The sequence below is a fragment of the Phyllobates terribilis genome, unplaced genomic scaffold (assembly GCF_046119375.1).
Source record: "Phyllobates terribilis strain yellow unplaced genomic scaffold, ASM4611937v1 Scaffold_4__5_contigs__length_816908805, whole genome shotgun sequence".
Taxonomy (NCBI): domain Eukaryota; kingdom Metazoa; phylum Chordata; class Amphibia; order Anura; family Dendrobatidae; genus Phyllobates; species Phyllobates terribilis.
This window is the reverse complement of record NW_027362764.1, coordinates 545956875-545984005: the sequence shown is the minus strand read 5'-3', so window position 1 is coordinate 545984005 and position 27131 is coordinate 545956875. Positions and strand designations below refer to the sequence as shown.

Here is a 27131-nt window from a genome sequence, read left to right as displayed (position 1 = left end):
AACCATGGGATACTTAGTGAAGAGCATCAGGAGGCACCCCAAGGCATAGGGGCTGGGACTGGCAGTAGGATGCCTTGCGGTGGACAGCCGAGCTCGATCCTTATAAAAGCTTTTTAACTGCAGCAGCTTTAGTGGACGCTACTGGAGCTGGAATTACCGCGGCTGCTGGCATGAGACTTGCCCTCCAATAGATCCTTGTAAATGGATTTAAAGTGTATTCATTCAAATTAGAGAGACAATTTAAATTAAAAAGCTTAGAGCTGCCTCCACCACAGGGGGGCTCGCTCGACCCACCAGCGGACAGGCACCAGTATTGGGAGAGGGGGGCTGGCCGTCAGGGTTCACCGCGGCTCTGGCACAAACCCGGCGACACGGAGGTGGCACGGGCAGGAGCGGACTGGCCGTGTCGGCTTCTCACTTTTTGGATTTTAGAAGGGCATGACATGCCTATATCTGTGTTTCCCCTTCCTTTTACTCCTCCACCTCTTTTATTTTCGCATGACTATATGTACTTGTCACTTTTCCATGTGTTAGTTATGTCTTCTGAGCAGTTTGTCAGCTTTTGGACACCTTTGAAGGTGTTTTCTATGTGTTTCTATGTGTTTTTGTTTGCCTGCCATTGGTTTTAACGGTGTTCGAAGGTGTTCGACGAACAGTTCGGCGAACACACGGGTGTTCGACGAACCGAACCGAACTCGAACACTATGGGGGTGGCTCAACACTAGTTCTAATGACCACAGTAGACAAAGGGAGAAAAATGGAAGGAAACCGAAGATTAATTAGAATAGTAATTAGATTACATATTTTTTTATTTTTCTACTTTGTAAATGTTGCTGGATTTTCTGAAAAATAAAGAATATCTTTAAATAAACTGAAACCTTGATTAAATCATTGGAATCAAGTACGAGTCTGTAATAACAAAAGTCCCATTTTATAATGTCAATTAATAACAGTCACGATTAGTGTTACAAACTTATCAACATATTTGAGTGATAACTATTCCAGATATTCCCATTTATTCTTTTTTTTACTCTGCTTCTCTGTATTAAATGAGTGATATGATGAGCTGCATGCGTGTAATTGTGGAAGCAGTCACAGGATAATATGGGCTACGTTATTATATAGCAGATTATACTGTGTTACAAAGAATTGCCATCCCTGCAACAATGAAAGCAAAGAATATATAATGGAAGTTGTTATGAAAATATCTTATTCACATTCAATTAAGAAATGCGCCTTGCATTGCTCACAATAGGCTTTTCTTGCCTTTTCTAGATAATCACCTATTTTACATTGCCTTGTTTTTTGCAATTTGGATATTCAGTAAAGCATGCTTGGGGGAGAGGAGGGGGCTGAGCGCTGACACTGAGTGGCTGCCTTTGCAGAGAGCTCCTGCTGTTGGGCACATAGACACAGAGACAGCTCAGCTAGTCTAAGGCTGGACTCCTTACCACAGCCATCCTGTCATCTATTGCTGCTGCTACTGCTGCTGTTGTTGCCGCCTTGTCAAACACTTGCAGAAGCTTGGGGAGGGTGTATGACACAATCTGTAATCCAGCTAAAGAGACTGAGCAAGCAGGAGTACTTAGGGGAAGCAAACACTATTCACTATGGCATCCAACTTCAATGATATTGTAAAGCAAGGCTATGTAAAAATCAGAAGCAAAAAGCTTGGGGTAAGTGACAATTCCACACTATATGCTTTTTTTTTTGCTGCTTTTTTTGCTGGATTGTGCTGTATAGTTTTGTGTGACAAGCAGCTACTGTACTATCTTTAGCTATTTCAGTGTATACTGTATATTCCTCAGGGAGGAATGAGAAGGAGTGGATGATTTGTGTACAGCAGTATTGAGATCATCTGCATTTATCCAGCAATTGCTCTGATATCCATGGGGGGCAGAAAAGAAGACGTTCCCCGCTTGTTGTGAATGTAGATCTGGCTTCACTTGCTATGTATGGAGCGCTGTAACATTGCCCCTAAGTCTCAGATTGCATCCTAATGTCAAGCACAACCAACTGATTATCTGGTTTGGATTCAGAGGAATAACCTTGCCAGACACTTCTGTAGCTTTGCACTGTGTTGCTGTGGACATCAGTTCCTGAGTGGATTAAGCACAGTCTGAGGAATGTACCCACATGGGAGTTCTGTACAGTGGATAACAGAGTGCGATTTGTTACCTTGCATTGTGAGGATTAACTGATGAAAAGAGTGGATTAACATTGGAAAAAGTAGAAAGGATGCAGAATATTAAAATTGATTTGAAGATTTATATGATTGATCATTGAGTTGAATGTTGTAACGTGTTCGCCATCACCCCCAACTGCTTCCCCCAACCCACTTCATATTTGTCTGATCCTCAAAGTAATACACATCACTGATTATGTATGGGAATGATGCTATGAAGAAAGAAGGAAAGGATATATATATATGTATATATTTATATATTTATGTATAAGTGTGTGTATGTTATATATATACATATATATATATATATATATATATATATATATATATATATAAACCATAAACACACACACTTATACACACATAGCCTTTCAGTTGTTGTTTATTGTGATAGGTTATGAATAAAGTAGGAGAGAATATATATGTGTAGATATATATGTATGTATATATATAGTTATATATATATATATATATATATATATATATTTATATATACACACACATAACACATATACTTTTACACCCATGTTGTTTCTTAGTTGTGGTTTATTGTGATATGCCATGAATAAAGTAGGAGAGAATATATATGTGTAGATATATATATATATATATACATATATATATATATGTACACACATATGCTTATACACACATATATTGTTTTTGTACTCCTTGATTATTCTGATAATCTAATGACCAAGTATTGTGTACAACCTGTCTGCTTCTGTTATAGTCATTGACTTAGCCCATAAACAATGGATGAGGGATGAACATGTTTTTCTGAAGTGAAAAGGTAGACACTAATGCTTTGATGGTTATCTTATCTTGGGCACATGGCTGAATGATTTAACATCAGAGTTGGACTGTATGATGCCAACAGACAGGCAACAGCAGGCTGGAGGCATAGTCTAGCACCTGCGTTATCTAGAGAACTCCTGTCAAATAATGAATCGAGTCCCCAAACTGTGTCAGATAAGCCAGAGTCACTCAGAATATGAAAATTCCTCAAGTAGCTTGGATCTTAACGGGATCTCTTATCACTAAAATGAATGATTTTAGCAGTGACTTGGGGACTTGTCATACTGTACAAACTGCCCATCTATGGGGTTTTTTTTGTGTTCTTTTGGGTTTGGTTTGTTGCCTGAGCTGCTCATGTTGTCTATGCTCACTGATTTATACTTTTATTAAGAACTCCTTTCTAAGATTGATGCTAGACTTTGGGTTTAATATAACAATTGGAAACCAGTATACTATCCACAAATATTTATTTTGATCATTAATCACAGTTAATCATCTTTAATTATGTGGTTCTACTTAGAATACAAATATTAAATCCTCAGCATGAAAAATAAATGTAATAAATGCAAACAGACAGTTGAAGAAAGATTTATGAATGTGAGCGTTGAGGTAGCTTGGAAGATGTGTCAGCTACAGCCAATGCAGTATGTTCATGATCATAGACCTTGATTCTAACAATGCCTTTTTTCTTTGCTTTTGGACACGTTCAAGTGAGATATGTGCTTGATTTATTGCTGAGTTTACTCATTAACTTTTGACTGTTTTGCTTCGTTTTGCTCTATATTTTGGGACTTGTTCAATAAACTCTAAAAATGTTTTCAATTTTTGACCTTTATCTATAACGTCATAGGTGAACCATATTTTCTGCAGCAATTAGAGCAAGGTCCTTGTTCTTTGTGTCTTTTCATTGTGTATCATAAGGAAAAATAAAAGCATTGCATAAGAATGGAAAACATATAGAAAGTGCAGTTGATACTGTGTACTGGCTGAGAAGAGTTTCTTCTACTTTCATACTTAACATTGTGTGCTTCTCATAAAATACTGTTCCTAATCTCCATTTCCTTCAGTGAAGAATTATATGTTTAATTAATGATAATCTGCGAATAAACGAAACCAATGGTGTAATAAAATTGTGTTAATGTGGAAACCTGATTAAATGTTTTTAACTGTTATTATGTAGAATCAATAATGTCCTAATCTGAAATAATGAACCCATGAGTGGCTCTGATGAATTGCTCATCCGTTCAGTTTCCATTGGTGGCCAACTTTTGGTCCACTATGCACTGTTTCATCACTGTAGAAGAATAAGATTTATCACTGATAATACAGAAAACTATTCTACCAATATGCAAAGTACCTGAGCGCAATTTTTCTATGTGTTCCTATTGATTTTTGCAAATATTTCCAAAAGAGGAAAGCCAACTGAAGAAAGAGATATTGCTCACTGTGAAAAACTAGCAAAATGTAATTAGGCAACTCAATTCTTGCACAGTAAAATATTAATAGTACTATTTTTTTTCCGTAACTAGTACAAATAATGCCATGATAATGTGATGTGTCTTAAATTTTTATTATTCAAGAGATTAATTTTTAAGACAAGCTAATCTAAGCAGAAGATTTTATGCTATGTCATACCAAGGAATGTAGGTGGCTAATGACATTTTAAATGTCAACGGGGCAATAAAAAGTCCTATAAGCTGAAGGCTTTTAATTAGCCCCAGACAGATATTCCTCCATTGAGACAGATGTGCTTTTTCTTACCATGTGCCTGTGAGCAATGCAGGCTGGAGATATACTGACCTATTGTAACACGTTAGATGGAAACTACATTACTGGATTCAGTGCTGTAAAATCAACTGTGGAGTACACTCAGGGAGGAGCTGATGACAGAATGAAGTGCATTATTTCATCTCCTGTGAAAATCAGTGACTCACAGGCTTTATTGTTATAGGGATGAAGCCTTTTTTTTCTTTATGTCTTCCTTAATAGAAAAGATCACCCAGGTTACAAAAAATGGATTTAGCATCAGGACTCTACAGTGCTCAGCGTGTAGGCTTAATGATGCCTTCTGTGTAACTTTTGAAGCTGTTTTGTCCATTTCAAATTATGTGGGATTTCCCATCTACGATTTGGAGTCAAGTAAAAAAACTTACAAAAAAAAAGCCACATAGACTTTACTTTTTCATCCTAAATAGGTGTTTCCGTGAGAACATTAGGGCTTATGACTGTTAAAGAAGGATATCCCCACGTTATGAGCCAGGGGGAAAATCTACTAACACGCAGAGGCTCGCTTTCTGGTATACGTGAGCCACTCTCTATATGTATGTACTACTGTACATTCCCTTACATAAGGCCTCGGGGATGGATGCATGGAAGTAGACCACTACTATGACCATGGCATTCGGATTACTTGCCTTCTAATATATCCTTTGGCCAAAGCTCTGAACACCATGGTATTGTGTCTGTTGAATCTTAAGTTTACAGAAAATCTTCCAGTTGAAGTCAATGAAACTGCTAGTACATGTGTGTTATAGTCTGACTAACTTCAATTGGAAATCCTGATTTTGCATCCAGATAAAAATAATTCCAAGCTTAAAATAAAAGGGCAAGATGCCCAATGGGACCATTCTGTCTTAAGAGAGGGGGAAAAACATTTAAAGAAGGTATCTCACACACAATGTAAATAGGGAGAAAAACACATAATCCTTCTTGAGATGTGAAAATTACTCCAGGAATGAAGCAGTGCCAGTGCAGGAGAGCTGGTGAAGACAGCAGTATCCTAGACACACAGGCCTCAAATTCATCATGCATTACTGGGAAGGGCTCATCCACAAAGGGCCAAACTAGGCTGTAAACAGCATTACAGTCCTGCTCATCGTTATTGGCACCCATGAAGTTTATGAACATAATGTGGAATATCTCTTGAAAACAATGAATAAAGTGAGACAGTTTTTTTTGTATAGAGCACTCGTGTTAAATACAAAAGAGCAATTGATAAACAATAATTTTAAACAAAAACAATGGAAGCAAAAATAGAAAAACCTAAAGCCTGCTGTTTCATTGGTATTGGTACCCTTTACATTAATTTAGTATGGAAACACATTTTGACTCACCTGTGGTAAATCACAAAACAGATTCACCTGTGATTGTCGGTGCCCATGTGACATGAATTATCCAATGACCTCAGTGTTTTAAAAAGCCACATGGTAGGCTCTGTTCCTTTGTCACAATGATGAAGAAAAAGTAGCTGTCTGAGGACATCACAAGTTGTATTATTAGCAAACACCAGACTTCCAAAGGTTATAAGGCCATCGCTAAAGACCTTGGTATACCAGTTTCAGCAGTGCGCAATGTTATTAAGAACTTTGCCAAGCATGGAACTGTCAAGAACCTCTCTGGGCGTGGGGGATAGAGGAAAATTGACAAGAGATGTCTTCGAAGGTTGGTGCGAATGGTGGAAAAGACACTGCATCAAACATTCAAAGACCTGAAGGCCAACCTGGAACAGTCTAAGGTCATGGTTTCAACAAGTACCATACGACGCACACTAATCCAAGCAGAGCTTTATGGGCAAAGGCCAAGGAAGAAACCATTGCTGAAGAAAACACATGAAAAAGAACAACTGATCTTTGCCAAAAAGTACCTTGACAAATCACAATCCTTCTGGGAAAATGTTCTGTGGACAGATGAAACAAAAATAAAGCTTTTTTGCAAAGCAACAGTTTATTTACAGACTGGGCAATGATGCTTGATGCTTTTAAGGAAAATAGCACCTTACCAACAGTTAAACATGGTGGAGGATCCATAATGCTCTGTGGGTTGCTTTGCTGCTTCTGGTACTAGCGGCCTTGACCTTATCACAACAAATCATGAAATCAGAGGATTATCAAGAGAGTTTAGAGTGAAATGTCATACCCAGCGTAAGAAAACTTGGTTTCTGAAAATTTTGTACAGTCTATGAAAAAACTGAAGGGGTGCCAATAATGGTGAGCAGCACTGTATGGGGTCAGAAAACAAATTAAAGAATGGCGATAACAGACTGAAATGTAGTGAAACTGTTTTTTTTTTAACTAAAGGTAGCAACTAATATTTTTCCCATGTCAAAGGTGTCCATTGTTCTTCATGATGGTCTTTTGGCATCATTATCTTATTAAATAAATCTTTCTTATTGGAAATCTTTTTTATCAAAACTCCAATAATTTATTTATTCAAGTATTTATCATGTCTGTATTACTGTGTTCAAAAGGTTTTACAAATCTAGCATCAGTCAATGTAGTTATATAGGCAGACATATTGTTTCTTATATTTAATATAGGGTTAATAATGAAAACGTGTCCAACCTTTCGATTTACATTTTCTTACATATTTACATTCACATCAACATTTATACTTTGAAAATTAGAGAAAATATATCTGCAATACAGTGGAAAAACATAACTCTGACATAGAGCTTACAAAAATCAATATGAAAATAATACAAGCACAATATGAACACAAATAAAGACATACAGTACAGACCAAAAGTTTGGACACACCTTCTCATTTAAAGATTTTTCTGTATTTTCATGACTATGAAAATTGTACATTCACACTGAAGGCATCAAAACTATGCATCAAGAGAATGCCAAGAGTGTGCAAAGCAGTTATCAAAGCAAAAGGTGGCTACTTTGAAAAACCTAGAATATAAGACATATTTTCAGTTGTTTCACACTTTTTTGGTAAGTATATAATTCCACATGTGTTAATTCATAGTTTTGATGCCTTCAGTGTGAATGTACAATTTTCATAGTTGTGAAAATACAGAAAAATCTTTAAATGAGAAGGTGTGTCCAAACTTTTCGTCTGTACTGTAGATGCTGACAATACAATCTACTGTATAATACTGCAGGTCTGCAATTAACACAATATTTCACAGTAGTCTAATTGAAATAATGTAAATGAAGCCATCATTAAAGAGCAACTCTTAGGCTCCATGTACATACAAGGGCCCTTAATTCTGTTTTTCCATCCGGTGTTTTCTATGCAATTGTTTTCTTAACTGGTACTCTAAACAAGTTCAGGCAGAAGTCCAAGGAAGCTTTGTTTGATGCAACATTTTTTCGATTCAGCTCTTGGACAGGACTTTGGAAAACATTAGGCTGCCATATTGGTGTTGTATGGTGTCAGGTTGTCATGTTTGGGGTGTATTTAAAAAAAATCTTGAAAACTTTCAGTTTCACACTCATCATTAAGCCTATTTTTAGAATGAAACTTCCTGTTCTATAAAAATCACTTTTCACTAGTGTCATTATCAGCAAAGGCAAGATTTTCATGACAACATCTACACATAGAAGACACAAGATCCACTATTCACAATAAGTGAAGTTTATGGCTCATCTCCTCCCCCTCTCTCTGCACAGTGACCTCTGCACAGATCACAGACCATGCCTAGAAAACTCCCCCATAGATGCCAGTGAACATATTGAGCTTTCTTTATTCCTATGGTCGATGTGGCGAATGTAAAGCATATAACAGAGTGCAAGAGCTCAGGCAAGATGGTCAACATTTTTCTCAAATTTAACCACAAGGGATATGTCACTCTTGACATTACATGCATCACACAACACCCACTACACATATAGGTAGAGGGAAAATAGAGTATAGACAATTAAGGGCTACGGGGACACTACTCTCTCCTGTAAGTTAATCACCAGTTTGAGAAAGACTGAATTGTAACCTCCCTCTTGATAGTAATTTTTGCCACGGCTAGAACCACACATTTATACATTATACTTTGAGATATGTGAATCGTTCAGTCTGTGTCACAATGGATAGTGGGATATCATCAGCTTATATACGGCTTTGTAACCATTATAGCTGCTAGCACTAGACACCTTTTGTCTGTTGTTTTACATTTTTGTAAGGTCCGTTTCAGCAGATGGCACTGGACACTTTATCAATAGCTGCACTTTATGAGAAAGGAACTTTGATTTTGTGATTGATTAAATATATGCTCTAAACTCAGCAATAATATAAATTTACTGGTGTTGACTGATCCTATAGGATTGAGACCTGTACATAAACCCTGGTGCTGAACATTTTCCTCCTGCTTAATTTTAAATATATTTCTTTTTTAATGGATTAAATAAAGGAAAAAAATGTTTTAAAAATATGAATTGTCTATACTCTATTTTCCCTCTACCTATATGTGTAGAAGATGGTCAACATTACAGATCTGCTTTTACAGATTATAGAATAAGAAATTTTCAATCAGAAAAAAAAGCTATATTTATTATTATTATTATTATTTATTATTATAGCGCCATTTATTCAATGGTGCTTTACATGTGAAAAGGGGTATACATAGCAAAAATAATTACAATAATAATGAACAAAAACGAGTCATGACTGGTACAGGAGGAGAGAGGACCCTGCCCACGAGGGCTTACAGTCTATTTTTTTTTATTCATGTTAAAAAATGTGGGTGGTACACTCCATTTTTAGAAGTAGTAACACTTTTTAAATACCATATTAAGGAGTAACAAAAAAATGGTCGTTATTCAGATATTTATTCTCACTCTGGTGAACAGGCAGCCGATTGATTTCATTGACCACATTGTAATGCTCTAGATGACCTGTGAATGCATTACAAGGGGATTACATACTTACTGCTGTGTTTTATTACAAATTAAAGATGATCAATGAGGGTCCTAACAATGGGACAAAGTTATTTTGTTTGTAATGGTTCACCACAGGTTAGAATTTTTTCTGCTTTACGGTTACCAGCTTTATATTGTAATAAATTATCAGAACTTTTATCATGATTTTATAATGTACTCTACTTCATGGGCAAATTGCATGGGTAAAAATAATGTCTCTTAATAAGCAATGTGAAACAACATCCCTTAAAAAAAAGATATAGCAAACCATTTAATACATTTTTTCAAGTAAAAATCAAATCAAGATTTTCAATGTAAACTAGATATTGGCCATCAGTACATTAGATTTCTATATATGTTCAATGCATTTATGGATGAAGAGCTATCGAATAGATGGAATTTATAGGATGTGTTTGTCAGTGTAAAAGATTTTAAAATTAATCTATTGCAGTGTTTTCCAATCCTAGCTTTTTGTACATGTAAATATATTTTCAATTTCAATTTTACGTCTTGTAAATAAGTTATTAAACATTATTGTAGATTTATTCAGACACAGGCATCATAAGCCTAAGTATTTAAATATTAATGGCATGCATAATGTAAAGTCACATTAACACCTTATCACACAAAACTCAAAAAATAACGGTTTGGCATGCGGTTTATCTGAAGCGTTTTAAATATTTAATTTATACAAATCTAGTGAAATTATTATGTGTATAAGTACATATGTTCCAAACTTCATTTTCTGACTTCAGAACTTGAAATAATCTTTTTATTTTGAATTTACACATTGCTGTTTTCATTGTTCATCTAAGGTCATTTTCACATGTCACTGCCTTCAATAAATAACTTAAAACCTTCTCTTCAAGTAAAAATATCACAGTCAATATATACAAGATTAAAACTTAGTTTTAATAACTAATGATAAAGATCTGTCCATACCAAAAAAGATCTGCAATATGTGATATTAATTGCCACTAGAGATTAGTAAGCCAGTTCAATGTGAATTGAATTCAAATTGAATTTTATGAAAATTGCAGGTATCAGTGAATTTGAATAATCTGCAATTTAAGTTGCATGAATTGTCAGATGTTGCTAAAGACTGCATCAGCCACAGAAGACTCACATGACCTTGGGTGTGCCGCGTGGGGCTTCCACTTGTAGCTATTGTTATGCACACGCCCGGACTGACTGGCGTGTGCGTAAGAAGTGGTTCCACTGGACCATGAACCGGAGAGTGCCTGGAGGGGCATGACTAAGTATCTGGCCGATCCGACCAAGATGGCACGACGGCATACGACGCCAGTGCATCAGGGAGTAACCGGGCAGAGGGACCAGGTGCTACTCCAGGTCAAACTCCGGACACGGGGGTTGACCCACACAGGGATTACTGGAACAGGCAGGTTAGGCTGGCACAGACTGGTGGATATAAGCGAACACGGCAGGTATGCAGATGGGTGGATACAGGCGAATATGCAGGCAGGGAGGTACTGGCCGAAAGGACGGGCTGGAGCACAGAGAGGACAAGAAGACCCAGTACAGACTGGGTCACAGAAACAGAACCGCAGATGCGGTAGCCAAACACAGCAGAGAGGGAACGCCCGAAGCGGTGGGCAAGAGCAGAGCAGGACGGGACTGCTGGAGCAGCGAGCACAAGCAGAGCAGGACAGGACTGCCGGAGCAGCGAGCAGATGCAGAGCAAGACGGGGCTGCCGGAGCAGCGAGCAGAAGCAGAGCAGGACAGGACTGTTGGAGCGGCAAGCAAGGCAAGAGCAGAGTGGAAACCGCAAGAGCGGTAAACAAGGCAGGAGCAGAGCGGAAACCGCAGAGCGGCTTAGAAGGCCGCAGCAGAGCGGAAACCGCAGAGCGGCAAACAAGGCAGGAGCAGAGCGGAAACCGCAGAGCGGTAAACAAGGCAGGAGCAGAGCGGAAACCGCAGAGCGGCTAAGAAGGCCGCAGCAGAGCGGAAACCGCAGAGCGGCAAACAAGGCAGGAGCAGAGCGGAAACCGCAGAGCGGTAAACAAGGCAGGAGCAGAGTGGAAACCGCAGAGCGGTAAACAAGGCAGGAGCAGAGCGGAAACCGCAGAGCGGTAAACAAGGCAGGAGCAGAGCGGAAACCGCAGAGCGGTAAACAAGGCAGGAGCAGAGCGGAAACCGCAGGAGCGGCAAGCTAAGCAGGAGCAGAGCGGAAACCGCAGAGCGGCTAAGAAGGCAGGAGCAGAGCGGAAACCGCAGAGCGGCAAACAAGGCAGGAGCAGAGCGGAAACCGCAGAGCGGCGAACAAGGCAGGAGCAGAGCGGAAACCGCAGAGCAGCAGACAAGGCAGGAGCAGAGCGGAAACCGCAGAGCGGCAGACAAGGCAGGGGGATAGGACTCTGTTCACAAAGAACAGACGGAGAAGGAAAGGCAGAACCAGAAGCACACACAGTACTTACAAAGAAGTAGCGAGCGTACACTAAATTCACAACAGAGGTACAGAGACGACGAGAAGGAATTTAGGAGCAAGTTCAGACTCTGCAGAAAGACGCAGAAAACAGACAAAGAGGGAAAAGGGAGAAAAGGCAAAAGTAGAAACGAGGCACAGACAACTAGGAACCGAGGAACGGGAACAAATACAGCAAGGCTGGGACACAAACAGGACTTTGTTCAGACGGGAACAGATACCGCAAGGCACAGACAACTGGAAACAGAGAAACGGGAACAAATACAGCAAGGCTGGGACACAAACAGGACTCTGTTCAGACGGGAACAGATACCGCAAGGCACAGACAGGCAGATCTAGGAATACAGCCCCTAGAAGGCGAAAGAACAGGCAAGAAGCGTGTTCACAAGAACAGACCACAGTTCAGACACAGAACTGGAGAACAGGCAGGAAAACAGGATAGGACCTGGCACGTCAGAGACAAAAAGCCGACTGACAGGACACAATGCTCAGGCGCCATCTTGAGGAAGAAGGTGGTATAAATACCCAAAGATGGACAGTAATAGGCTGAAGGTGCAACAGAGGCGTGTCCGCAGCAGGTACAAGAAACAGGAAGTTCAGCGGGCGTCGCCCTATACAGCCAAAACAGACAAACAGACAGCAAGGAGGGAAGCCAGAGAGACATTCTGGACTGGAGATCAAGTGCGCGCTCTTGCACAGTGGGAGATGGACCACCATGCAAGGACGCCGCCAGGTATGTTACAGCTATCACATCATATGGTCTGGCACAACCAGTCAAAAGGGAGTATTATCGCCTGTATAAAAGCCGAGTTGGAGAATTCAGCAGCCATTTTAGAGTGATTTAGGATAGTAAGAGTATTTTAGAGATCACAGCTCAGCAATAGAGATAGGAAGAGAAAGACTACACAGGATAGCATCATGTTTGGAAAGGGGGTTGAATTTTGTAAAAAAAAATTGGAAAAAATGTTTAAAAGCTGTAGACATTTAACTGTGTTAAATGTCTATTTCTGCACACCTGTTTTACTAGTATAATTTGACAACCGTACATACAACACCTATTCTGCATCTTGCTGTCCCATTTTGCTTTCTGTATGTCTATCTATCTACCCACCTAGCATTTTTTGTTATGTTATTTTTAGTAAGGCTTGACTAATTAGAGTTGAAGAGATTGTCAAAATGTAATTATAGTGTTGTATGAAAGGTAAAAAAAAGAATATCTTGGATAAGAATGCGGAAGCCGCTAGCAGCAGTAGAAGCACAATCAGTGGCACCAACCATCCAGACAGTAGTACTACCAAACGCAGGTCATGGTTAGCATGATTTGACTCTGTCAAGTGTATTAGTGGGGAGGAAGTGGAGAGCTTTATAGAGTACATAGTACATCACTCACTTCAGTCACAGCAAGATGTGACCTCTGACAGTGTCACCGTCAGTTTGAGTCAATGTTCTGTAAAAAAGTTGAGTAAAATGTTCTGTCTTCATGATTACAAATGACTAAGAGGTATCATTTTTTAGCCATATGTTAATTTTAAAAAACATGGAATGTCTGTCAATGGGCTGATATTTTTATGATTGTTGGTTACTACAGGCTTACTATCTATCTATGGAGAGGTCACTTTGAGATTACTAAGACTTTGTTTGGGTTTAAGAGCTTGAAAAAAGTTGGATGCAGTACTAGAAGACCTCAGAATGTTATGCACATCTTTTCTGGGCAATTGGAGTGTTGCGATTTGTAGCAAATTAATTTACTACTAAAGATGTGCCGATTGATCAGCATAAAATTAAGTTAGAGTCGAATTTCCTGAAGCTCACAGTTAAATACAAATTTAAATGCTTTGTGATTTGATTTGCGGATTGCAAAAAAAAATTAAAAAACTTGACCGGCACCATTTTCCCCACTGCTGAAGCATCAGAGAGCAGGCAAATGTATTTTTGTGTGGCCGCATCGGCCTCTCCATATTGCCCCACAGCTATAACATTTTACAATTATTATACCTTGTATAGTGGTGTCATTACCTGGGTGTTGGCAGCGGATCATTTAGGATACTCTCAAAGTGTGTTGACAACAGAACAAAGCTTTAATTAGCTATAAACAGGTATAGATATGATAGGCTGTGTGGAATCAGGAATATACATATCTTAAGTGTCTCTGTGAGGCATCAGCAGGCTGCTTCTCCTCTCATGCACAGACACAGGAAACTGAACACAGTCACATGTTTTTTTCTGTGGGTGAGCCTCGGGGATTTTTTTTTTTTAACTTTATAGACAATACGCAAACCTAGCAATAGAACATTTACATACACAGGAATGGAGTTGTTGCACTAAACATATTCCAACACCCCCACTCAACAACTACTTATCCTGTTAGTCCCAATGTGGTTCTGAAGTCCTCAAACTTGGCTCTTGGCAATGGTTTTGTCATACCATCAGCTAACATCTTGTCAGACTCGCAATAAACAATCTGTAGTACACCACGTTCTACTAAGTCACGTAAGTTGTTATGTTTAACGTTGATGTGTTTAGTCCGTGCACTAATCTTCTCACTGCTGGCAAGTTTAATACATCCTTGGTTGGCCTCATAGATAACTGTTGGCTGAGCTAGTGGCTTTCCGAAATCTTCCAAAAGTTGTTTCAACCAAATAACTTCTTGACTTGCATAAGCAGCTGACACATATTCTGCTTCTGTAGAAGACAATGCGACTGACACTTGTTTTCTGCTGGACCAAGAAATTGAATTTTCTCCTAACTTGAACAAGTAACCACTTGTTGAATTCTGATCACTTGTATCTCCAACCATGACTGTGGCTGTGGCTCAGGAAGTGTTCTGACCATATAATAAAGGCATCGAGCTGGGATACCTTTGTTTGGTCTTTCTGATCTCCTGACTGGAGGTTGACTTGGTTCTTCCGTTTCTTTCTTGCTGGCTTCAGAGCTTATCCAGACTTCAGTGTTTTCTTTTTCAGTGTCTGCGTTTGGTGATTGAGATTCTTGTTCTTGTTTCTTGGCTTGAATGACTGGTGTAACTTCATGGAATTTGAGCGAAACTGAGTTCTCATCAATCACTACATCTCTGCTGATTGTTACTGTGTTGGTCTCTGGGTGCAAGATTCTGTATCCCTTTTGAGTTTCGCTATGGCCCACCAGGACTCCTTGCTTTGCATGGGATTCCCACGTGTAACGTTTTTCTTTGGGAACATACACAAACGTTTTTCTTCCAAATATCCTTAGGTGCTTCAAGTTAGGCTTCTCACAGTTCCATAGCTCATATGGAGTTTTATTTGTGGCTTTACCTGGCAGTCTGTTTTGAAGATAGCAAGTCGTCGTGATGGCTTCTCCCCAATACGTTGTAGGTAGATTCGCATCAAACAACTTACTTCTTCCACTTTCACAGAGAGTGCGGTGCTTTCTCTCTGCAATGCCATTCTGTTCTGGGTTGTATGCGATGGTAGTCTGGAACACGATTCCATTCTTTTTCAAAATGGTTTGCACCTTACCACTTGTATATTCAGTCCCATTATCTGCATGCAGGGCTTTTGGCATTCTTCCAAATTTGTTAAATACTATGGCAAGATATTCTTCAAGTTTCTGTGGAACTTCATCCTTACTGTGAAGCAGGTAGGCGACTGTATATCTGGAGTAGTCATCAATAAATGTGAGAAAATATCTCTTCTTGCTTGGAGTTTGAACACTCATTGGACCACAAACATCTGTGTGTATCAAATCCAGTGGCTGTGCAGATCTATTTTTATTACTATTTATTATTATAGCACCATTTATTCCATGGCACTTTACATGTGAAGAAGGGGTATACATACAAGAACAATTACAATAATCTTGAACACAATGTGACGGCGACTGGTACAGGAGGAGCGAGGACCCTGCCCGTGAGGGCTCACAGTCTACAAGGGATGGGCGAGGATACAGTAGGTGAGGGTAGAGCTGGTCGTGCAGCGGTATTGGTGGAGTGGTGGTTACTGCAGGTTGTAGGCTTGTCGGAAGAGGTGGGTCTTCAGGCTCTTTTTGAAGGTTTCCATGGTTGACAAGAGTCTGATGTGTTGGGGTAGAGAGTTCCAGAGTAGGGGGGAAGCATGGGAGAAATCTTGTATGCGATTGTGGGAGGAGGAGATTAGAGGGGAGTAGAGAATGAGATCTTGTGAGGATTGGAGGTTGCGTGCGGGTATGTAGTGGGAGACTAGGTCAGAGATATATGGAGGAGACAGGTTGTGAATGGCTTTGTATGTCATGGTTAGGGTTTTGAACTGGAGTCTCTGGGCAATGGGGAGCCAGTGAAGAGATTGACAGAGAGGAGAGGCCAGGGAATAGCGAGGGGACAGGTGGATTAGGCGGGCAGCAGAGTTTAGGATGGATTGGAGGGGTGCGAGAGTGTTGGAAGGGAGGCCACAGAGCAGGAGGTGGCAGTAGTCAAGGCAGGAGATGATGAGGGCGTGCACTAGTGTTTTTACAGATTCATGGTTGAGGAATGTGCGGATCCGGGAGATATTTTTGAGTTGGAGTCGGCAGGAAGTGGAAAGGGCTTGGATATGTGGTTTGAAGGAGAGTTCAGAGTCCAGGGTTACCCCAAGGCAGCGAGCCTGAGGTACTGGGGAGAGTGGGCAGCCATTGACTATGATGGATAGGTCAGTTGGGGGGGTTGAATGAGATGGCAGAAAGATGACGAATTCTGTTTTGTTCATGTTAAGTTTTAGAAATCTAGCAGAGAAGAAGGATGAAATAGCAGATAGACATTGTGGGATTTTGGTTAGTAAGGAGGTGATATCGGGTCCAGAGAGGTAGATCTGTGTGTCATCAGCATAGAGGTGATAATGAAAGCCATGAGACTCTATGAGCTGTCCCAGGCCTAAGGTGTAGATGGAGAAGATCAGGGGTCCTAGAATTGAACCTTGGGGGACACCGACAGATAGGGGGCGAGATGAAGAGGTGGTCTGTGAGTGAGAGACACTGAATGTCCTGTCTGTTAGGCATGGAGAGATCCAGGATAGGACCAAGTCTGTGATGCCAAGAGATGAGAGAGTTTGTAGTAAGAGGGAATGGTCCACTGTGTCGAAGGCAGATGACAGGTCTAGGAGGAGGAGGACAGAGTAGCGTCGCTTAGATTTGGCGGTTAGTAGGTCGTTGGTGACTTTAGTCAGTGCAGTTTCAGTAGAATGGTGCAGTCGGAAACCAGATTGTAGGCGGTCGAAGAGGGAGCAGGAGGAGAGGTGGGAAGACAGCTCAGAATGGACGTGTTGTTCCAGTAGTTTTAAGGCATAGGGGAGAAGTGATATGGGGAGATAGCTAGACAGAGAGGATGGGTCAAGGGAGGGCTTTTTGAGGATTGATGTGATTGAGGCATGTTTGAAGCATGAGGGGAAGACACCAGTTATTAGTAACAGGTTGAAGAGGTGGGCTAGGGGTGGGATGAAGATAGTGGTAAGGTTTGGGATGAGGTGGGACAGGTTTGGGTCAAGTTTACAGGTGGTGAGGTGTGATTTGGAGAGTAAAGAGGAAAGTTGATCTTCCGTAATGGTGGAGAATCTGGTTTTGGAGGAGGAGGGTTGAGTAGGTGTGGGGAGGGGCTGTGGGGGCTTTAGGCAAAAGATTTGTCTGATGTCAATCTTCTGCTTAAAGAATGAGTCAAAGTCTTCGGATGAAATAAGAGGAGAGGGAGGAGGCACTGGGGGACGGAGGAGAGAATTGAAGGTGCTGCATAGATGTTTGGGGTTGTGAGACAGGGAGGATATGAGAGATGAGAAGAATGTTTTTTTTGCTGCAGTGAGTGTGGACTTGAAGGTAGTGAGGGACTGTTTGAATGCGATGAAGTGCTCATTGGAGTGGGACCTTTTCCATCTACGCTCAGCAACCCTGGAGGCCTGTCGCAGTTCTTTAGTTAGGCTGGTGTGCCAGGGTTGTCTGTTGATTGTGCGAGCTTTGGTATGTGTGAGGGGGGCGACTGAATCGAGAGCTGCAGCTGTTGTGGTGTTGTATAAAGTGGCAGCAACATCTGCATCATGTAAGGAACTAATGTCTGTAAGTGGGAGAAGGGATTCAGAGAGTGAGTGTAGGTCAAGGTGTTTGAGATTTCTGCGAGGGTATGCAAGTTTGTGGAGTGGGGATTGTTGCCCTGGAGAGGAGAGGGTAGAGAATGTAAGTAGGTTGTGGTCAGAGAGAGGGAGAGGTTAGTTAGAGAGGTTAGATAGGGAACAGAGGCGGGTGAAGATGAGGTCCAGCGTGTGGCCGTCTTTGTGGGTGGGTGTGGAAGACCACTGGGTAAGACCGAAGGAGGAAGTGAGGGATAGAAGCTTAGAGGCAGCTGAGAGGGAAGTGTCAATGGGGATGTTGAAGTCGCCCATGAGGATAGTGGGGATGTCAATGGAGAGGAAATGAAGTAGCCAAGTGGTGAAGTGATCAAAGAAAGTGGTGGCTGATCCTGGGGGGGCGGTAGATGACAGCCAGTTGGAGATTGGAGGGGGAGTAGATGCGCACGCTGTGCACTTCAAAAGAGGGGAGAGTAATTGAGGGTGGCAGTGGGATATGGGTGAAGGAGCAGTTATCTGAGAGGAGGAAACCTATTCCTCCACCATGCTTGCTGGTGGGGCGGGGGGTATGGGAGAGGTGGAATCCCACGTACGAAAGTGCAGCAGGAGAGGCCGTGTTGGAGGGGGTGAGCCAGGTTTCAGTGATGCCGAGGAAGGAAAGCTTTTTACTGATGAAAAGATTGTGAATATAGGAAAGTTTGTTGCAGACAGAGCGAGCGTTCCATAGAGCTCCTGTTAGGGGGACTGGGGAAACGGGGGCTGGGCGGATGGGTATAAGGTTAGAAGGGTTACGAGAGTTTGGGATCGATCATGGGTAGGAGGTGGAAGTGACTGTGGGGATGTGGTGAGGAGGGCCGGGATGTTGAGAGATGTTGCCGGCAGTGAGGAGGAGCAGAGAAATCGTTAGTAGGTGGGAGCAGGAGAGGGCATGAGGTGGCTGTCTGTGTTTGGAGGCAAAGGATTGTATGTTGAGGAATAGCTCTGAGGAGGAGGTGAGATGCATGGGGAGAATGGAGGGAGAGATGAAGAATTCGTTACCAGGTGTAGGGATTAGGGGTGGTTGGAAAATGTGAAGGATTAAGGGGGTGATAGTGAAAACAAAGACAAACATTGTTTACTGTGACTTAGTATCCAGTTACCTTCAGTTCACTTCAGTTCCAATTCAGGATTAATTCATGTTTCTCACACTTCAGCTAATGGTAACACTTAACCCTGCTGTTCTGTTCGCATTTACTATACACTTGTAGTGTTCCGGGTCACTATGACCCGGCTTATTAAACCTTGATTTTAGACACTAACTCAATTTTTTTATACTTTTTGATTACTAGACTGTTTGTGAACATGTTTGGTAGTAAAAAAAAAGAAAAATGAAATAGAAATCTTTTTTTTTTTTTTTTATTCAGAAAAAACAGAGCAATGAGCAAAACGAAAATAGAAAACTACACATATTTTGTAAAAAAAAAAAAAAAAAAAAACAATCAAATCAAACATTTTGTGAAAAAAAATTAAGGATAATAATCATTACAATGTGAATATATTTACATGATCATATAAATTTACGGATTCTTGCATGAAAAACAATACACATGTTTTTTGCATAGAAATGTTTTACAGCCAGAACATGTTATACTCGTCTTGCTGTCACAAGTAGAAGGGCAATAGCTGCATCTTTTTCTTTTGATGCCGGAAGAGGCCATGGGGGTAGAAGCGCTTGTGGAGGACATGGCTTCACTGTCCTGGGCATGTTGATGGATGCTTTGTACCAGGCCTGCTGCTGCTTCTGTTCTTGGTGTAACTTTTCTGTTCTCAATATAAGGTCTAACCAGTGACTTCCCCAGTTCTTCTATAAATAGTCTTCTTTTATGGAGTTTGTTGGGGTTCCAATTGGGATTGATTTCCCTCCACAACACAAAAGAATTATAGGCTGACAAATCCAGAATGTTGTAAAAGAGAATCATTGGCCACCGATTTGATTTTCTTTTGCAGGAATATGTACCAATGAGTTGGTCTAATGTGTCTACACCACCTTTGGTTGCATTGTAGTCCAAGATCATATTTGGTTTTCTATCTTCCCGTGTACTTACTTCATTATCATGGTGGTTAGTACTCATTAGTATGACGTTTTTATTTTTTTTTGGCACATAAACAACAACTGTTGTATTTGGAGTAAAGTAAAACATAGAGCTATGTAAACTTCTTTTCCCCAAAATACCTTGTGGTAGTTCAGGCTTGTTTCTTCTGATCGTACCCAACATGGTAAGTTGTCGCTTTAGTAACATTTGCCCTAGTTGGTATGAAGTAAAAAAATTATCACAAGTTACATTTTGACCTTTGAGACCATTCGTCAAATCAAGGACAACTCTCATCCCCTGATTTTTTTCAACTCTTTGTCCTGGTGTTTTGCCAGAATACACCTGTGCATTATAAAGGTAAGAGCTTGTGCTGTCACATAATGCCCATATTTTTATCCCGTACTTGCCGAGTTGCTTGGTATATACTGACGAAATGGGCACCTACCACAAAATGAAACTAGTTGCTCATCAACGGTTACTGCTTCCCCAACATTGTACAAATGTCTGTGCTAGCATATGTGTACTGATAAGAGCAGAAGATAAGAACCCATCTGAAAACAAGCAGATAAGCCAGGAAGACAGACTTACTAAGCAAAAAAAAAATTATTTGCAAGACTTTACAGCTCAGCTTTACAAAAAAAAACGTCTTAGACAGCGCGTTCTGAGCAGTCCGTTCTGCACATAATATACACGTGTAGTGCACACCTAGTGATCTCTCCGGATGCACTCTACATTTTAGAATAGACTGTGCACCAAAAATAATCAATATAAAGCCATTTTTATGGTGCGCAGATCTCAATGCATACCCCCGGTAGAGCACGTGTACGACCCCATTGAAATAATTTAGGAAAAAAATCAATTGATATACAATAGTAGATGCAATAAATAGACCCAACTGAGGTTATAACTCCTTTATTTCACGGAAAATATGGCCTCACAGCTGTAAAAAACGATGTTGGGTCACTATGACCCGAACACAACAAGTGTAACTTTTTGAGTGTAGCAAAAAGTAAACGAAAAAAAAAAAAAAAATACTCATAGGTAGGTCCCCCCAAATGAGGAAAAGTCAAGGAGTCTCAATTTTTAGAGACTTACAGAAAAAAATCTACAGGGCCGCAAAAAGTCTGTTCGGGTCACTATGACCCGAACAGAACAGCAGGGTTAAGGTAATGGACACAGACTAAAGTCTGACACAGACTCCTGGCCCACAATATATTTGTAACAGAATGCATTCAGCTGTGAACTAGAGGGGAGTGGTCTGTGCTCATCTTGATCAGCTGATTAAGGCTGAACCAGATGCTGGATAGTCAAAGGCTAAGTAAACAAGGTCATTAATGAAAGTGGGGGGTAGCTGGTGTAACTTGAAGAACGTACCATTAGTAAATAGGAGCAGAGAGGTATAGAGAAGTCGGCATGGTAATCAGGATGGGAAAGTTGGGTCATGTACCTTGGGTAAATAGGAGCAGAGTGGTATAGAGAAGTCGGCATGGAAATCAGATGGGAAAGTTGTGTCACGTACCATTAGTAAATAGGAGCAGAAAGGTATAGAGGAGTCGGCATGGAAATCAGGATCGGAAAGTTGGGTCACGTACCATTAGTAAATAGGAGCAGAGAGGTATAGAGAAGTCGGCATGGAAATCAGGATGGGAAAGTTGGGTCACGTACCATTAGTAAATAGGAGCAGAGAGGTATAGAGAAGTCGGCATGGAAATCAGGATGGGAAAGTTGGGTCACGTACCTGTAAGAGGAATGGATAAACAGAGATGCTGATTAGAGTGCGGTGGTGGCAGGTAAGGTACAGTCTGCATGCATCATATTATTCAGGATTAATTCATGTTTCTCACACTTCAGCTAATGGCCACACTTAAGGTAATGGACACAGACTAAAGTCTGACACAGACTCCTGGCCCACAATATATTTGTAACAGAATGCATTCAGCTGGTGCTTACTTTAGGAAAGGATTTTCTGGACATTTTCCCTTTAAGACAGCTAGTGCACTTCATCATTTGACTACATTGCTTGATTTTCACACCATTTGCAAGGTGACCTAGCTTCCTTATTACTTCTGGGTCTCTGTGCCCAAGACGTCTGTGCCATATATGGATACTTTTCTTATGCAGATCTTGTCTAGCACTGTACACTCTTTCTTTGCATTTTAGCTGATAACGTTCATTTTGGATTTTTCCTTCTGCAAGAGTGTGACCCTTCTTTGATATAATGCAGCTGATGTCTTTAAAAGTAACTACATTCCCTTTTTGCGTAAGCTTCTTTACTGAAAGAAGATTGCTTTCAAGACTGGGAGCATAAAGAACATCCTTTACTGGGATCTTTCTGCTTTGTGCTGAGGAAACTGGACAGTGGAGGTAGCCGTCTCCTACTCCTTCTGAAGTCATATATTGACCATTAGCTAAGATGACCTTTTATGACTTGCTTTCATCAAGGTCAGTGAAGAAATCCTTGTTATTCGTCATATGGCTGCTAGCACAAGAGTCTATACACCACATATGCTTTGCAGATGAGCCTGTACTGGTATTAAATGCAGTTTCAACACATGCAGACTTTTCCTCTACAGCTGTTTTCACATTTTGATCACTGTTCTGCTTTTTAAGCTGACTCATTCTTGCTTTCCAAATTCTTCAGTCTGCTTTAAGGTGGCTGAGCATTCTACAGACAAAACGTACACGAGTTTCCCTTAGATTGCTCTTATTTTTAGGAAAGTCCTGCGTCTTTAATGCTGTTTCTGCTCTAGATTCATTACTGCTGCTTACATTGTGTGTTTTTCGCTTGAATTCATCTACAAGCTTGCCTTTAACATATTCTAGTGTGAGCTCATCATTTGGCCATGCATCTAGTGCAGTGACAAGTGTGGCATAACTTTCTGGAGACCACTTAATAGTAGTGCAGCAGCATGAAAGTCTTTAATTTCTTTCCCAATGCCCTTGAGATGCTTCAAAATCTCTAGGGTGTTTCTTATATAGTCCTGCATATTCTGCCCATCACTTAGCTTAGACTGATACAGTTTTCTCATGAGATAAAGCTGATTGCTGAGATTTGATCTTTCATGCACTTTCTGTAATTCATCCCACATCTCTTTTGCAGTTGCACATTTGCATATATGCACGATCTGATCATCATCTACACTGAGGGAGATAGTGCTTTGTGCTTTCTGATCCTTCTCTAGCCAATCATCTGTTAATGGATGCGGCACTTGTTCCTTCGTATATTTCCTCGTACCTTCTCTTATGAGCAGCATTTTCACCTTAAATTTCGAAGATTGATAATTCTGATTAGTGAGACTTTGCACTGAGAACTTGCAGTGATCCCTGCTTGTGGACATCTTCTCTGTTGCTCTGTGCTGCTTTTGCATTGCACTTCTGTTGCTGTATTACTCTTCTGTGTCACTCCTGGGGTTCTGTGTCATGCTGGAGTTCTGTGTCACGCTGGAGTTCTGTGTCACGCTGGGCCCATAAACTGTTGGCAGCGGATCTTTCAGGATACTCTCAAAGCGTGTTGACAACAGAACAAATCTTTAATTAGCTATAAACAGGTACAGATATGATAGGCTTTGTGGAACCAGGAATATCTTAAGTGTCTCTGTGCAGCATCAGCAGGCTGCTTCTCCTCTCATGCACAGACACAGGAAACTGAACACAGTCACATGGTCTTTTCTGTGTGTAAGCCTCTGGGAGTTTTTTTTTAACTTTATAGACAATACACAAACCTAGCAATAGAACATTAACATACGCAGGAATTGAGTTGTTGCACTAAACATATTCCAACGCTGGGCCTCACAGATCAGCAGTTCCCAGTGCATCACAGTTTGTACAGTAGAGTTGTTTTCCATCTCCAGAGGCTCTCTGTAAGTCTCTCTTTTGTAGATTGTAACCTCTTATGGTCAGCGGGGTACTTTCCTTATCTATTTTTCCTGTAGAGTGTCTATGCTCTTTTGTGGGTTTCTCTCTCCTCTCCCCCACGTGTATTTTCTGCGAAATTACAAGCTCTTCAGTATTGAGATTTCCACAAATTTATTCGCTGCAAATCGAGTTTTTGGGGAAAATTTGTCAAAGTCAGTAACTTCGAATTTCAAAAGATCCACTCATCTCTATTCACTATGGATCAAATTTTTGGGGAATTTGTTGCAACTGGTAAATTCGAACTTCAAATGAGTTGATCTTCCCTAATCACCACCGAAACAAAAATGACACTGTTACAACTTCTAAGGAAATTTAAAAAATATGTAGTAAATATTTTATAGGGTTAGATACCAGAACGTACAGTAGCATATCACATTATCTATGATGCTCTGTACCCTCTTATTTATTTAAAACGAACTGGAAGATGGCTCCAGATGCTATTTATAGAGATGAGCGGTGTTCGACTCAAACTGTTCGCCAATCTCAAATTCAAGCTGTTTTGGGCGGTGTTCGAGCCGTTCGGTGAACACGAACAATTTGAAAAAAATTCGGCTATTCGAGGTTATGTTCGATAACTGTTCGTGCACCAAAATCATAACTGGATTTTTTCTCAGTAATGCTGAAAATTAATGTTAATACGCAGTTTGAATGTACAGCGGGGCGGGGGGAGGGGCAGGGGATGGATCTCTGCATAAATAATGAAGATCTCCATTTTTTTTTCTCTTTCCCGCATTTACAGTGGGGAGGTGCAATCTGTCAGCCTATCAGCAGCGCACACACGGAGCGAACTGCTTTTTTCCACACAAGCAAGGGCATGTGTCTTTGGCAGTGTATGTCACATGTCCTTGCCCTATAAGACCCAGCCATTTTCCCCGTCGCCACCATTTTCTCACTGCTGCAGCTGCGTGTTACACGGCACCGCTGTTGCTGTGTGCGCTATACTTTGTTAATTTCAAGCCAATTTTCACACAAATCTACAGATAGCTTGGGAGTAGGGAATAGTTGTGATTGCAGTCCTTTTAAGGACTAGGTTTCATCATTTCCTATGACTTTTATCAGACAGGTCTGTGCTCTTAAATAGATAGGTTGGGAGTAAAGACTAATTGTAATTGCAGTCCTTTTCAGGGCTAGATTACATCAGTTCCTATCACTTTTATCAGGCAGGTCTGTGCTCTTAAATAGATAGGTTGGGAGTAAAGACTAATTGTGATTGCAGTCCTTTTGAGGGCTAGGTTACATCAGTTCCTATCACTTTTTGCCAGGCAGGTCTGTTTTAGTGCTGTGCAAGTTTTTTTCACAGCATTTGGCTAAATCTAGCAAAGCAAATCCTTTTTGGCCTCTTGCAGTGTGTGTTAGTCAGTGGAGTAGCCTATCTGTGTTGCAAGCTACACCACCTGTGTATAGAATACCAATTTTTTTACTGCACCTAGTGAAGTAAAACTTTTTGGGCATAGCATCATTCTATTAGTCCATCTATACTAACCTCCACCAGGTTGCAAATTCAAAATAATTTTTATCTGCATCTAGCTCTGAAAAAATTATTTCGGCTTGTAGCAGTGTGTGGGACTTGTTCTATTAGTCCATCTATACTAACCTCCACCAGGTTGCAAATTCAAAATAATTTTTATCTGCATCTAGCTCTGAAAAAATATTTGGGTTTCGGCTTGTAGCAGTGTGTGTGTTACTTGTTCTATTAGTCCATCTATACTAACCTCCACCAGGTTGCAAATTCAAAATAATTTTTATCTGCTTGTAGCTCTGAAAAAATATTTGTGCTTCGGCATGTAGCATTGTGTGGGACTTGTTCTATTAGTCCATCCATACTAACCTCCACCAGGTTGCAAATTCAAAATAATTTTTATCTGCATCTAGCTATGAAAAAATATTTGGGCTTCAGCTTGTAGCAGTGTGTGGGACTTGTTCTATTAGCCCATCTATACTAACCTCCACCAGGTTGCAAATTCAAAATAATTTTTATCTTCATCTAGCTCTGAAAAAATATTTGGGCTTCGGCTTGTAGCAGTGTGTGGGACTTCTTCTATTAGTCCATCTATACTAACCTTCACCAGGTTGCAAATTCAAAATAATTTTTATCTGCATCTAGCTCTGAAAAAATATTTGGGCTTTGGCTTGTAGCAGTGTGTGGGACTTGTTCTATTATTCCATCTATACTAACCTCCACCAGGTTGCAAATTCAAAATAATTTTTATCTGCATCTAGCTCTGAAAAAATATTTGGGCTTCAGCTTGTAGCAGTGTGTGGGACTTGTTCTATTAGTTCATCTATACTAACCTCCACCAGGTTGCAAATTTAAAATAATTTTTAGCTGCATCTTGCCTGTAAACTAATTTTGGGCCTATTAGCTGTGTGTGGTACTCATTCTATTAGGCCATCTATACTAAGCTCCACCAGCTTTCAAATTACTAATAATTTTTAGCTGCATCTTGCTTGGAAATTTTTTTTGGGCATAATAGCAGTGTGTGGTACTCATTGTATTAGGCCATCTATACCAAGCTCCACCAACTTTGAAATTAATAATAATTTTTAGCTGCATCTAGCCCGGAAAATTTTTTTTCTTCTCAATAGTGGTAGCAATAGAAATATGGGGCGCACTCCTGGCTAACAAAAATATATGCTTCATAACAAAAAACACCAGCATAGCGCACTGCATTAATAAGATGGCATCATCGTTTCTCCCATCTACGCCGGCTAGAATTCCTGTGCCTAAAACACAATGCATGGGTCCGCGATAGCCACGATGCTGAGGGGTCTAAAGCTGCTGCTAACGCTTTATCACAATTCAATTGGCAGATTTTCACAGAGCTCCTCCCCAACGCCCACCCATTTGGCAACAGTTGCCCACCCTCCCTATGGGATCTAGTGGCGAATAGTTGATGCCATTAATCAGAGCGTCAGTTGCCCCGTCAACGTGGCAAGCATACGGTAAGGCATGGGAAGAGTAGACACGACTAGTAGCAGACAGACGGGTTGACCAATGTGAACAAGCCAGATTACAAGTAACCATAGAATTTCTCCACCAGCTA

The 27131-nt window shown here is 40.6% G+C and overlaps 1 protein-coding gene across 1 annotated transcript in view; it reads left to right on the top strand.

Annotated features, from left to right (window-relative positions):
• Positions 1-1350: 1350 nt before the first annotated feature.
• DOK6 (docking protein 6) overlaps positions 1351-27131 on the top strand; it is a 746130-nt gene continuing 720349 nt past the window's right edge. The window contains 1 exon segment of the mRNA XM_073676947.1: positions 1351-1676. Coding sequence (XP_073533048.1) covers positions 1611-1676 — 66 coding nt within the window. The 5' untranslated portion in view covers positions 1351-1610.